This window comes from Oncorhynchus mykiss, chromosome 3 (genome assembly GCF_013265735.2).
Source record: "Oncorhynchus mykiss isolate Arlee chromosome 3, USDA_OmykA_1.1, whole genome shotgun sequence".
NCBI classification, from domain to species: domain Eukaryota; kingdom Metazoa; phylum Chordata; class Actinopteri; order Salmoniformes; family Salmonidae; genus Oncorhynchus; species Oncorhynchus mykiss.
Genome location: NC_048567.1, coordinates 39,161,837 through 39,175,781, shown reverse-complemented (window position 1 = coordinate 39,175,781; position 13,945 = coordinate 39,161,837). Strand labels below are relative to the sequence as shown.

General features: G+C 41.6%; 1 protein-coding gene across 1 annotated transcript in view; it reads right to left on the bottom strand.

The window, feature by feature from the left end:
* The window catches only part of LOC110519950 (SLAIN motif-containing protein 1), a 42,208-nt gene extending 38,323 nt beyond the window's left edge, over positions 1–3,885 (bottom strand). The window contains exon 1 of the mRNA XM_021596859.2: positions 3,089–3,885. Within this exon, the coding sequence (XP_021452534.2) occupies positions 3,089–3,522 (434 nt within the window). The 5' untranslated portion in view covers positions 3,523–3,885. The remainder of the gene's footprint in view (positions 1–3,088) is intronic.
* Positions 3,886–13,945: the final 10,060 nt, after the last annotated feature.

Below are 13,945 nucleotides of genomic sequence, written 5' to 3'. Positions count from 1 at the left end.
ACACTACCAAGAGGACTTTCTACTGACTCTGAAAAACGGCAAAAGAAAGATGCCCAGGGTCCCTGCTCATCTGCGTGAACGTACCTTAGGCATGCTGCAAGGAGGCATGAGGACTGCAGATGTGGCCAGGGCAATAAATTGCAATGTCCATACTGTGAGACGCCTAAGACAGTGCTACAGGGAGAGAGGACGGACAGCTGATCTTCCTCGCAGTGGCAGACCATGTGTAACAACACCTGCACAGGATCGGTACATCCGAACATCACACCTGCGGGACAGATACAGGATGCCAACAACAATTGCCCAAGTTACACCAGGAACACACAATCCCTCCATCAGTGCTCAGACTGTCCACAATAGGCTGAGAGAGGCTGGACGAAAGGCTTGGTGGCCTGTTGTAAGGCAGGTCCTCACCAGACATCACAGGCAACAACGGGGCACAAACTATGGGCACAAACCCACCGTCGCTGGACCAGACAGGACTGGCAAAAAGTGCTCTTCACTGACAAGTCGTGGTGTTGTCTCACCAGGGGTGGTCGGATTTGGTTTATCGACGGTGGGTTCAATTTGGAGGTGGAGGGTCCGTCATGGCCTGGGGGCGGTGTGTCACAGCATCATCGATCTTAGCTTGCTGTCATTGCAAGCAATCTCAACGCTGTGAGTTACAGTAACTGCATTACAGTTTGCAGACGACACTACAGTGGTAGGCTTGATTACCAACAACGACGAGACGGCCTACAGGGAGGAGGCGAGGGCCCTCGGAGTGTGGTGTCAGGAAAATAACCTCACACTCAACGTCAACAAAACAAAGGAGATGATCGTGGACTTCAGGAAACAGCAGAGGGAGCACCCCCCTATCCACATCGACGGGACAGTAGTGGAGAAGGTGGAAAGTTTTAAGTTCTTCGGAGTACACATCACTGACAAACTGAAATGGTCCACCCACACAGACAGCGTGGTGAAGAAGGCTTCAACATCAGGAGGCTGAAGAAATTTGGCTTTGTCACCAAAAGTACTCACAAACTTTTACAGATGCACAATCAAGAGCATCCTGTCAGGCTGTATCCGCCTGGTACGGCAACTGCTCCGCCCACAACCACAAGGCTCTCCAGAGGGTAGTGAGGTCTGCACAACACATCACCGGGGGCAAACAACCTGTCCTCCAGGACACCTACACCACCCGATGTCACAAGAAGGCCAAAAAAATCAAGGACAACAACCACCTGAGCCACTGCCTGTTCACCCCGCTATCATCCAGAAGGTGAGGTCAGTACAGGTGCGTCAAAGCTGGGACCGAGAGTCTGAAAAACAGCTTCTATCTCAAGCCATTAGACTGTTAAACAGCCATCACTAACATTGAGTGGCTGTTGCCAACATACTGACTCAAATCTCTAGCCACTTTAATAATTAAAAATGGGATGTAATAAATATATCACTAGTCACTTAAAACAATGCCACTTTATATAATGTTTACATACCCTACATTACTCATCTCATATATATATACTGTACTCTATACCATCTACTGCATCTTGCCTATGCCGTTCGGCCATCGCTCATCCATATATTTATATGTACATATTCTTATTAATTCCTTTACACTTGTGTGTAAAAGGTAGTTGTTGTGAAATTGTTAGATTACTTGTTAGATATTACTGTATGGTCTGAACTAGAAGCACAAGCATTTCGCTACACTCGCATTAACATTGCTAACCATGTGTATGTGACCAATAAGTTTTGATTTGATTTGGAAGACATCCTCCTCCCTCATGTGGTACCCTTCCTGCAGGCTCATCTTGACATGACCCTCCAGAATGACAATACCACCAGCAAAACTGCTCGTTCTGTGCGTGATTTCCTGCAAGACAGGAATGTCAGTGTTCTGCCATGGCCAGCAAAGAGCCCGGATCTCAAATCCCATTGAGCACGTCTGGGACCTGTTTGATCGGAGGGTGAGGGCTAGGGCCATTTCCCCCAGAAATGTCCGGGAATTTGCAGGTGCCTTGGTGGAAGAGTGGGGTAACATCTCACAGCAAATCTGGTGCAGTCCATGAGGAGGAGATGCACTGCGGTACTTAATGCAGCTGGTGGCCACACCAGATACTGACTGTTACTTTTGATTTTGACCCCCCCTTTGTTCAGGGACACATTATTCCATTTATTTTAGTCACATGTCTGTGGAACTTGTTCAGTATATGTCTCAGTTGTTGAATCTTGTTATGTTCATACAGATATTTACACATGTTAAGTTTTCTGAAAATAAACGCAGTTGACAGTGAGAGGACGTTTCTTTTTTCGCTGAGTTTATTTGGTTAGTATAGACTGAGTTTTTTCCACCCCACTTTAGCTAAGACATGTACAAAAAGTTCTCTACCAAGCCAAAATCAAATCAAATGTTATTGGACACATGCACATATTTAGCATATGTTATTGCGGGTGTAGCGAAATGCTTGTATCCCATGCAAAGTCTACTACATTAAATTGCATTGGGGGCTATGGAGGGGCAGAGTGAAAAGCCAGCAGCAGTCTGTGTGACAAAGTCCCCCTCAAAAACGAACCATTTTTGGTTTGTAGAGACCCTACCGAGTATTTCACATCACACTTTAGCTGAGACAGGTTGAAAAGTTCTCTCTACAAGCCAATATATATCCCAAGTACTGTCTCTATTGCAATGTATTTTATTGAGGGCTATGGATGGGGTGGAGAACGGAGTGCTGCTGGATATGTATGACACAGTACCCCTCCAAAAGTACACACATTTGGTTATTAGAGACCCTACTGAGTATTTTCCACCCCACTTTTGTTTATTATTATTGGTCTTAAAAAATATATACATATTCTACAATATTTACTGATTGCCTTTACTTGTTGGCACAGTGCAATTGGCCACTGATTAAAAATATATATCTTCTGAATGAGTTATCCACATTGCAATGTTTTGAAATGCAGGCTTTTATTTAAACGGTTTCCTCATTACCATACTAACGTGACGTCATTTGTGCTGCTGGCAGAATAAAATATAAAATAAGCATATTAATGGCACAGACATGGTAGGAACGGGGTCAATAAAATAGAACAGCATCAATACCAGCTATGATCAGACTCTCCAACCGGGAGTACGGTATCCAGGTCTAGAATATCGACCTCGTCCAGAACAGTGGCATCCTCCACATCAGTATCAAATACCGAGTTTTGTTTGAAATTGGAGAATGGTTCCTCGGACGAAGTGTATGGTCCAAGAGCACAAGGATGCGATAGTGCTGGATTTGAATCATTTGCAGAGAAAACCAGACTAGAAGCAGAACACGCTGTACTCCCGTGCAGACAGGCCGATGAGGTTGGAAATATATGTGGGCCATTGCAATTGTTTACTGAATTAGCTCTTGTCCTGAGCTGTTCGTTTTGTTTCTCCAATTTTCGGACCAGCTCCTGAAGCTTTATCACTTCGAGCTCCGCGTTTTGAAATGTATTGTTGCCATTAACGTCCGCCATCATTTGGGGGTTCAACACTTCCGCTTCCATTGGTTAAAACACGCATTTAGAAAGACAAAATCAACACGCACTACGGTCGGTAACCGTAATGATCGGTCGGGTCGTTCTTTGTAAGTAGACAATTGAGACGTGCTTCGTAGTGATGCTGTGTGCAGATTCAGCCCAATGGTGTATTTATGCCGCGTTCAAGATGACTGGGAACTCAGAAATCTCTGACCTCCGACTTCAGTGTGTTCAAGATAACTGGGAACTCGGGAAAAACACGAGCTCTGATTGGAAAAAATCGTTTTGAATGGTCATCCGAACTTGGGCATCATCACCCCCAGATTCAAATAACCAACTCATCATCAAGTTTTGATTATTTGAATCAGCTGTGCTAGGGCACTACACAGCTTTCCGAACTGAAGATCACTGACGTCACGATTTGACCTCGTTTTTTCCGAGTTCCCAGTTGTCTTGAAAGCACCCAGAATCCCTGGATTGCTGATTTCAAAGGGACAATAAGAGTCTTTGAAGGCACCGGCCGCCATATTGGTACTCCTCAGACGGAACAGTTCTCCATAGGAATGAACGTAAACCTATAGTATTTTAATAATCTATTTCAAAGACAAAAAATATTTTATTTAACTATTTCTTTGTTGTAGTGCGGACAATAACATTAGTACTATGATATATACGTTAGGCCTCCCGGGTGGCGCAGTGGTTAAGAAGCAGTGCGGCTTGGTTGGGTTGTGTATCGGAGGACGCATGACTTTCAACCTTCGTCTCTCCCGAGCCCGTACGGGAGTTGTAGCGATGAGACAAGATAAAGCTGGAATAAGTAATGGCCACATCGGTTTGTGATATTACAATATCAAATAAATTAATTCTAACAATGGTAATGTTTTTCCCCTCTGAAATCATTGCACATCATTGCACGTGCGCTAGAACAACTACCCCACCAAAAACATTCTTGAAAAGACTATACTTGCTCAGACTTTAAATGGGCAAATAAAACTCATAGAATAAAAGTGAAGGTTCTATATCTTCTAATCTTCCAGACTTGGAATTGTATCAACTCGCCACCCAGGGCTTTTACTTGCGACATATAGTTATTTAAATGCACTAAAGCATTCCATTACACCTGCAATAACATCTGTGTATGCGACCAATAAAATTTGATTCGATTTTTGATTTGATATAGAGGAACAATGGGTACATACTGAAGATGTACATGCTCATCCCCAGAATCTGTCTATTTTCAAAAGGGTCAAGCTAAGAACATTAACAACTTAATAGTGAAGAACTCTATAACAATAATGGATACTTTTTAAAAACATTTTCTACAGAACCATTATCACTCCCTAAAACACAACCCTATGGAGCAATCCTTGAATAGCTTTTCAGAATTCAAAGATAAATTGGTCCACACAGAAAACTAAAGGCATGGTATTTTACGGTAAATGACTTGGAAATAGGAAATACATTTATTTCCATGACAGAATTCAAAAGCAATTTTGGACTGACTAATGTAGATATTTTCAAATACATGCAACTCAAAAAGTTTAATATCAAGAAATGTTTATTTTAAATATTTTGGACTTCAGAGCAATTTTAAGGGAATCCTATTTGAGTCAGTAAAAGATAGGTAAGATATGCAAAACCTTGCAGAGAGCCTATCCAACTGACAATCTCTTAGAAAAAAATTTAAACTATTGGAAGCAAGATTTAAAAAATGGATATTGTCACAAGAGGGATGGAGTTTTGGAACATAACTAACAAAATTACAGTTAATTAAAATGTACTCTTAATCCAATATAAACTAATGTGTGCAATTTATCACACAAAAGACAAAATTCACAAAATGTATAGCACAATGACAGTCATGACTTAAGTGTAGAATAAACAATGACTCAATAATCCATGCCTTCTGGGAATGCATTGAAGTCCAAAAATGATGGGCAGAGTTGGCTGTCAGAAGAATTACAATGTAAATGTACTTTTAATCCGTTTGTCTGCATATTTCAAGACATGGCACATGAGGGTGGAGTGAGATACCCAATGGGTTGAATGATACTTTAAAAAACGTCTTTAAAAAACGTATGCTTAAAATCAACCAATCCTCTAACATTAACACAATGGAAACAAAATGGTGCAGTTTGAGGCGGGCGCTGGAGATCGGGGTGTGAGCAGGTGGGTCTGGGCAGGGGTGAAGTTGTCGTTTGTATGTGTAGGTTTTATATTGTAAAAAAAATGTGACATGGCATGCGACGACTAATTAGGCATGTTGTCCCAGTGCGGTGATACTGATGATTTGTCGGCACAGATAGTTTGTTTACATAGCAGGTTAGATTAATTAACGTGGCAAGTTTTTTTTTTTACTAACGCAGCAGGTTAGGTGAATTAATTTATCAGGTTGGGAGAATGAGATTAAGGTTAGGAAAAGAGTTAGGCTTAGCTACAATGCTACAGTTGTCAAACAACTGTTGTCCCCGACACGAACACTAGATGTCGCTGTTGGCCTACTCCATTTACAGGAGAAACTTAAACAACAACAGAGAAACGTAAACAAACCATCTGTGGCGACAAATCATCCATATCTTAACACTGGTGGGCAGATTGTTTTTGGCACTGATCATTTGGACGAATCAAGATTTTGCAGGTGTTCTCCTTTTTTTGGAATGGGTGGGTATCTGGCCCATGCTTTGGCGTGCGTTTAGTTTGCTTCAAATTGAACTACGTTACGTGTCACTTTGTACTGAATTACAGTTTCCCTAAAACGGTGCTCACCATTCTTCAACAGGCTTTGAGGTACGTTTTCTCGTTTTGTGGTATGGTCTGATCAATATGGGTGTGCGACACAGACGGCTGGTGGCATTTTAATTTGGGAGGACGGGCTCAAAGTAATGGCTGGAATGGGGAATAAATGGAACGGTATCAAACACATTGTTTCCATGTGGTTAATGTCAATACTTTTGATTCACATTTAATTGATTTGGCACACACAATGCATAGCCTACAAATACTTGAAAGAAAACACCAAACTGTTTTGTGTAACTTCTGTCCAAATTTTAATAAAGATTTATTTATATTTTTGTATTGCACACACAAATCAGCCCCCCGGCCCTAATTCTTACACCATATGGGTATCTTACAGTTGGTCTACTTTGGTAGCCTGAATGCCTGAAACTAAAAAATTGGGCGTGCAAAATTATTCAGCCCCTTTACTTTCAGTGCAGCAAACTCTCTCCAGAAGTTCAGTGAGGATCTCTGAATGATCCAATGTTGACCTAAATGACTAATGATGATAAATACAATCCACCTGTGTGTAATCAAGTCTCCGTATAAATGCACCTGCACTGTGATAGTCTCAGAGGTCCGTTAAAAGCGCAGAGAGCATCACGAAGAACAAGGAACACACCAGGCAGGTCCGAGATACTGTTGTGAAGAAGTTTAAAGCCGGATTTGGATACAAAAAGATTTCCCAAGCTTTAAACATCCTGTGGAAGCGATAATATTGAAATGGAAGGAGTATCAGACCACTGCAAATCTACCAAGACCTGGCCGTCCCTCTAAACTTTCAGCTCATACAAGGAGAAGACTGATCAGAGATGCAGCCAAGAGGCCCATGATCACTCTGGATGAACTGCAGAGATCTACAGCTGAGGTGGGAGACTCTGTCCATAGGACAACAATCAGTCGTATATTGCACAAATCTGGCCTTTATGGAAGAGTGGCAAGAAGAAAGCCATTTCTTAAAGATATCCATAAAAAGTGTTGTTTAAAGTTTGCCACAAGCCACAAGCCACCTGGGAGACACACCAAACATGTGGAAGAAGGTGCTCTGGTCAGATGAAACCAAAATTGAACTTTTTGGCAACAATGCAAAACGTTATGTTTGGCGTAAAAGCAACACAGCTGAACACACCATCCCCACTGTCAAACATGGTGGTGGCAGCATCATGGTTTGGGCCTGCTTTTATTCAGCAGGGACAGGGAAGATTGTTAAAATTGATGGGAAGATGGATGGAGCCAAATACAGGACCATTCTGGAAGAAAACCTGATGGAGTCTGCAAAAGACCTGAGACTGGGACGGAGATTTGTCTTCCAACAAGACAATGATCCAAAACATAAAGCAAAATCTACAATGGAATGGTTCAGAAATAAACATATCCAATTGTTAGAATGGCCAAGTCAAAGTCCAGACCTGAATCCAATCGAGAATCTGTGGAAAGAACTGAAAACTGCTGTTCACAAATGCTCTCCATCCAACCTCACTGAGCTCGAGCTGTTTTGCAAGGAGGAATGGGAAAACATTTCAGTCTCTCGATGTGCAAAACTGATAGAGACATACCCCAAGCGACTTACAGCTGTAATCGCAGCAAAAGGTGGCGCTACAAAGTATTAACTTAAGGGGGCTGAATAATTTTGCACGCCCAATTTTTCAGTTTTTGATTTGTTAAAAAAGTTTGAAATATCCAATAAATGTCGTTCCACTTCATGATTGTGTCCCACTTATTGTTGATTCTTCACAAAAAAATACAGTTTTATATCTTTATGTTTGAAGCCTGAAATGTGGCAAAAGGTCGCAAAGTTCAAGGGGGCCGAATACTTTCGCAAGGCACTGTATATAAGGAGGATCCATGTTACCAAAACGTAATTCATAATCGTCAATCTGTTAAACACCTACATAATAAAGACCCCATCTTCATCCACATGAACGTTGGATGTTCAACTATGTAATTTTTCTGTAAAAAAATGAAGAATATATGTTACCTCACAGTGACCCAAATTAGGTTTGGAGATTTTTATGTCTCCGTATTTAAAGAAACCAATTGAAAACCAGTAAATCCAGACACACAATTTGTAAAACATTGATACAGTGTACCGTAAAACATTAGTATGAGATGTAGTTCTGAGTGTGTTTCTAAATGTGCTTACCTCTGGTGACTTCGAAGCAGCGCGTCTGTGGACCAAAATACTGCCTTGTGATGGCCCAGGGGACTGCTTACACACCTCACACTGAGGACGCAGAGACACACAATGTCAGATACTCTCATTAGGCGAAGAAGAAGATCATGATGCATGTGTATTGATTGTTACATCTCAAGGCAGACACAGAGTCTGGTAATCTTAATGAGGAGATGGTTGGATCCAATCAAATCAATTATTGGATCTAGTAGTGCAAATGTAACCTATTCATATCACAATATGGTAGATCTGATAAGAAGAAAGAAGCCTCTGTACGCACACTCAGACACAGACATTCAAATATTAGCATATGGTGTTAATATTTCAATATTGAAATAGTGTTTACCTTGAAGCAGGTAGTGTGGCAGTTGATCTTCATATCCTCCAGCACCATCTTTGGTCGTAGCTCCTCAGCAGTAGGAGCACAGGTCTCTCTCCAACACAATCCAACAGGGACTGAGAGGGACTTATCATCATCACATGGCTGTGTGAGAAAGCATGCATGGACCTCATGTCGGGCCAGACAGAATCTGCTAGGGGAGATATTTTATCAAAACCATCAGAGGCCTTGTTATTTGTGGCTAAATAACTATGTTATATGTTCTAACTACATTATAGGACTTTTACAATTATGTTATTTAAGAATAATAACATTCAACTAAATGTTTTTGTTTGTACATGTGATATCTTAATCATGTGCACAGTCTAAGATGAAAACATAGATATAAATAGCACAGTTTGAGAGCATAATGATGATGACGGGATTTGTGAAAGCAACTGAGGAAAACTAAAATGGCTATTACCACTTGAATGAAGAAGAACATTTAAAAAATCTACTCCATCAGAGTACCGAAAGATCTGAATAATCATTTACTGGGGATTTTCAAATCATATACTATATTTGACAAAAGAACGTACATTTTTTGAAGAAAAAAAGATGCCTGTTTTCAGTGGCTAAGAGAAATGTTTTTGTCAATATTCTGGAAAGTTATTTTAATCACTGTTTTTGCTTAAAGTATTTGCTGTGCTAGAACTAAGCGTTAATGTTTGCTTTATAAATGTTTTATGTTCTGAAACTAAATCAGCACTGGAGCATTATTTAGCCCTATCAAGGTCTTTAAACATTTGTTGAACAATAAATATAAAAAATGATGCCTTTTGTGGTGTCTGACGGAGTTATCATCAATCCAATTAGTTACATTTTATGAAAAAAATTAAGAATTAGGAAGCTGTTCCTTTCCATGGTGTGATAGCTGATACTTTGGTCTATCAAAATATATATTTCAAATGTTGTTAATATTAAGACAAATATTTGTGAAATAAAGAAGAGCTTGTCCCGTCTTTCAAGAATCCCATTTTTTACTAAGGGTCTATCTAGAACATAAAAGGGTTATTTGGCTGTCCCCTTTGAATAATTATTTTGGGGTCCAGGTAGAACACTTTTGGTTCCAGGTAGTACCTTTTTGGGTGCCATGTAGAACCCTTTCCACAGAGGGTTCTACCTGGAACAAAAAAGGAATCTACCTGGAACCCGAAATGATCCTACGGGGACAGTCGAAGAACCCTTTTGGAACCCTTTTTCATCTTTCTTGTATGCGTTCCTGCAATCTCACCTTTCAGGAGTAGAATACACAGTCTTGGTGGGTTTTGACACGAGAGAATCAAACAGATCGTTCTCAGCCCGGCTAAAGATGAGAATAAAATTGTTCAAGGACCATGCCCTAGGACCATGCCTCAGGACTACCTGGCCTGATGACTCCTTGCTGTCCCCAGTCCACCTGGCCGTGCTGCTGCTCCAGTTTCAACTGTTCTGCCTGCGGCTATGGAACCCTGACCTGTTCACCGGACGTGCTACCTGTCCCAGACCTGCTGTTTTGAATTCTCTAGAGACAGCAGGAGCGGTAGAGATACTATGAATGATCGGCTAAGAAAAGCCAATTAACATTTACTCCTGAGGTGCTGACCTGTAGCACCCTCGACAACCACTGTGATTATTATTATTTGACCATGCTGGTCATTTATGAGCATTTGAACATCTTGGCCATGTTCTGTTATAATCTCCACCCGGCACAGCCAAAAGAGGACTGGCCACCCCTCATAGCCTGGTTCCTCTCTAGGTTTCTTCCGAGGTTCAGGCCTTTCTAGGGAGTTTTTCCTAGTCACCATGCTTCTACACCTGAATTGCTTGCTGTTTGGGGTTTTCGGCTTGGTTTCTGTACAGCACTTTGAGATATCAGCTGATGTAAGAAGGGCTTTATAAATACATTTGATTGATAAATTGAAGTACAGTTTGTTACATGTATACTTCAAAATGGATATTGCTGGTGGCCTATAGATGGTCTAGTTAATTTACTGCCGGGTAGGAGATGATTAATATTACCGTACCTGCTGTCCTTGTAGGTAGTAGACGTGTAGACGGTGGGACTGGTGACACTGGTGTACTCATAGCTGCACAAAATCACAGAATATATAATGTCATAAGTGGACATAAGAAAATGTCCAACCATCTGGATGTGGCCTCAAAAATATACTGAACAAAAATTATAAACGCAACATGTAATGTGTTGGTCCCATGTTTCATGAGCTGAAGTAAAAGACATTGGAAATGTTCCATGTGCAATTTTTTATTTATTAAATTCCTGTTAGTGAGCATTTCTCCTTTGCCAAGATAATCCATCCACCTGACAGGTGTGGCATATCAAGAAGCTGATTAAACAGCATGAGCATTACACAGGTGCACCTTGTGCTGGGGACAATAAAAGGCCACTCTAAAATGTGCAGTTTTGTGACACAACACAATGTAACAGATGTCTCAAGTTTTGAGGGAGCGCACAATTGGCATGCTGAGTGCAGGAATGTCCAGCAGAGCTGTTGCCAGAGAATAAAACCATGTTTTTCTCTACAATAGGCTGCCTCCAACTTCATTTTTGTGAATTTGGCAGTACGTCCAACCGGCCTCACAGCCTCAGACCACATGTAACCACGCCAGCCCATGACCTTAACATCCGGCTTCTTCACCTGCGGGATCGTCTGAGACCAGCCACCCGGAGAGCTGATAGAACTGTGAGTTTTCTGTTATGCACGTGAGTGAGGACCCAAAAGCGGTTTAACAAAAACAGAGTCCTTTAATGTCAAAACACAGGGAAGACATAGATCCTCTTCAAATGTATATAATGGCAAAATAGACAACCCGCAGAGAAGGCGACAAAATGAATCATAAAGTCCTTCTGATATTTACAGAAGAGTCCCCCTTCTTAGCAGCAGAGGAGAATAGCTGGGTAGAGTCCCCTTCTTAGCAGCAGAGGAGAATAGCTGGGTTAGCGGCGACAGACTGCTGGTCTCTCTCGGTAGGCGCGGGTCGTAGAGGACAGAGGTACCTGATCACACGTAGCATCAGATGAACAGGCAGATTCCGACAGGACGGGACAAGGGTGAAGCAAACAAGACGATAGTTTGGTTCTGGCATGAGAAACTCAAACGAGAATCTGACAAAGACAGAAGCAGGAACAGAGAGAGAAATAGAGACCTAATCAGAGGGAAAAAAGGAACAGGTGGGAAAAGGGTGAACGAGGTAGTTAGAGAAGATGAGGAACAGCTGGGGGAAGGAGAGGAAGAGAAGGTAACCTAATACGACCAGCAGAGGGAGACGGAGTGAAGAGAAAGAACAGGAAAAAGACATACAGTGCCTTGCGAAAGTATTCGGCCCCCTTGAACTTTGCGACCTTTTGCCACATTTCAGGCTTCAAACATAAAGATATAAAACTGTATTTTTTTGTGAAGAATCAACAACAAGTGGGACACAATCATGAAGTGGAACGACATTTATTGGATATTTCAAACTTTTTTAACAAATCAAAAACTGAAAAATTGGGCGTGCAAAATTATTCAGCCCCTTTACTTTCAGTGCAGCAAACTCTCTCCAGAAGTTCAGTGAGGATCTCTGAATGATCCAATGTTGACCTAAATGACTAATGATGATAAATACAATCCACCTGTGTGTAATCAAGTCTCCGTATAAATGAACCTGCACTGTGATAGTCTCAGAGGTCCGTTAAAAGCGCAGAAAGCATCATGAAGAACAAGGAACACACCAGGCAGGTCCGAGATACTGTTGTGAAGAAGTTTAAAGCCGGATTTGGATACAAAAAGATTTCCCAAGCTTTAAACATCCCAAGGAGCACTGTGCAAGCGATAATATTGAAATGGAAGGAGTATCAGACCACTGCAAATCTACCAAGACCTGGCCGTCCCTCTAAACTTTCAGCTCATACAAGGAGAAGACTGATCAGAGATGCAGCCAAGAGGCCCATGATCACTCTGGATGAACTGCAGAGATCTACAGCTGAGGTGGGAGACTCTGTCCATAGGACAACAATCAGTCGTATATTGCACAAATCTGGCCTTTATGGAAGAGTGGCAAGAAGAAAGCCATTTCTTAAAGATATCCATAAAAAGTGTTGTTTAAAGTTTGCCACAAGCCACCTGGGAGACACACCAAACATGTGGAAGAAGGTGCTCTGGTCAGATGAAACCAAAATTGAACTTTTTGGCAACAATGCAAAACGTTATGTTTGGCGTAAAAGCAACACAGCTGAACACACCATCCCCACTGTCAAACATGGTGGTGGCAGCATTATGGTTTGGGCCTGCTTTTCTTCAGCAGGGACAGGGAAGATGGTTAAAATTGATGGGAAGATGGATGGAGCCAAATACAGGACCATTCTGGAAGAAAACCTGATGGAGTCTGCAAAAGACCTGAGACTGGGACGGAGATGTGTCTTCCAACAAGACAATGATCCAAAACATAAAGCAAAATCTACAATGGAATGGTTCAAAAATAAATATATCCAGGTGTTAGAATGGCCAAGTCAAAGTCCAGACCTGAATCCAATCGAGAATCTGTGGAAAGAACTGAAAACTGCTGTTCACAAATGCTCTCCATCCAACCTCACTGAGCTCGAGCTGTTTTGCAAGGAGGAATGGGAAAAAATTTCAGTCTCTGTATGTGCAAAACTGATAGAGACATACCCCAAGCGACTTACAGCTGTAATCGCAGCAAAAGGTGGCGCTACAAAGTATTAACTTAAGGGGGCTGAATAATTTTGCACGCCCAATTTTTAAGTTTTTGATTTGTTAAAAAAGTTTGAAATATCCAATAAATGTTGTTCCACTTAATGATTGTGTCCCACTTGTTGTTGATTCTTCACAAAAAAATACAGTTTTATATCTTTATGTTTGAAGCCTGAAATGTGGCAAAAGGTCGCAAAGTTCAAGGGGGCCGAATACTTTCGCAAGGCACTGTAATATGACAATACATGACATTTTCTGCACAAGCTATCAGAAACAGTCTCAGGGAAACTCATCTGTGTGCTCGTAGTCCTCACCAGGGTCTTGACCTGACTGCAGTTCAGTGTCGTAACAGACTTCAGTGGGCAAATGCCACTTTCAACTGTACCGGGCAGATGACAGACAGCTTGTATGTTGTTGTGTTGTCGAGCGGTT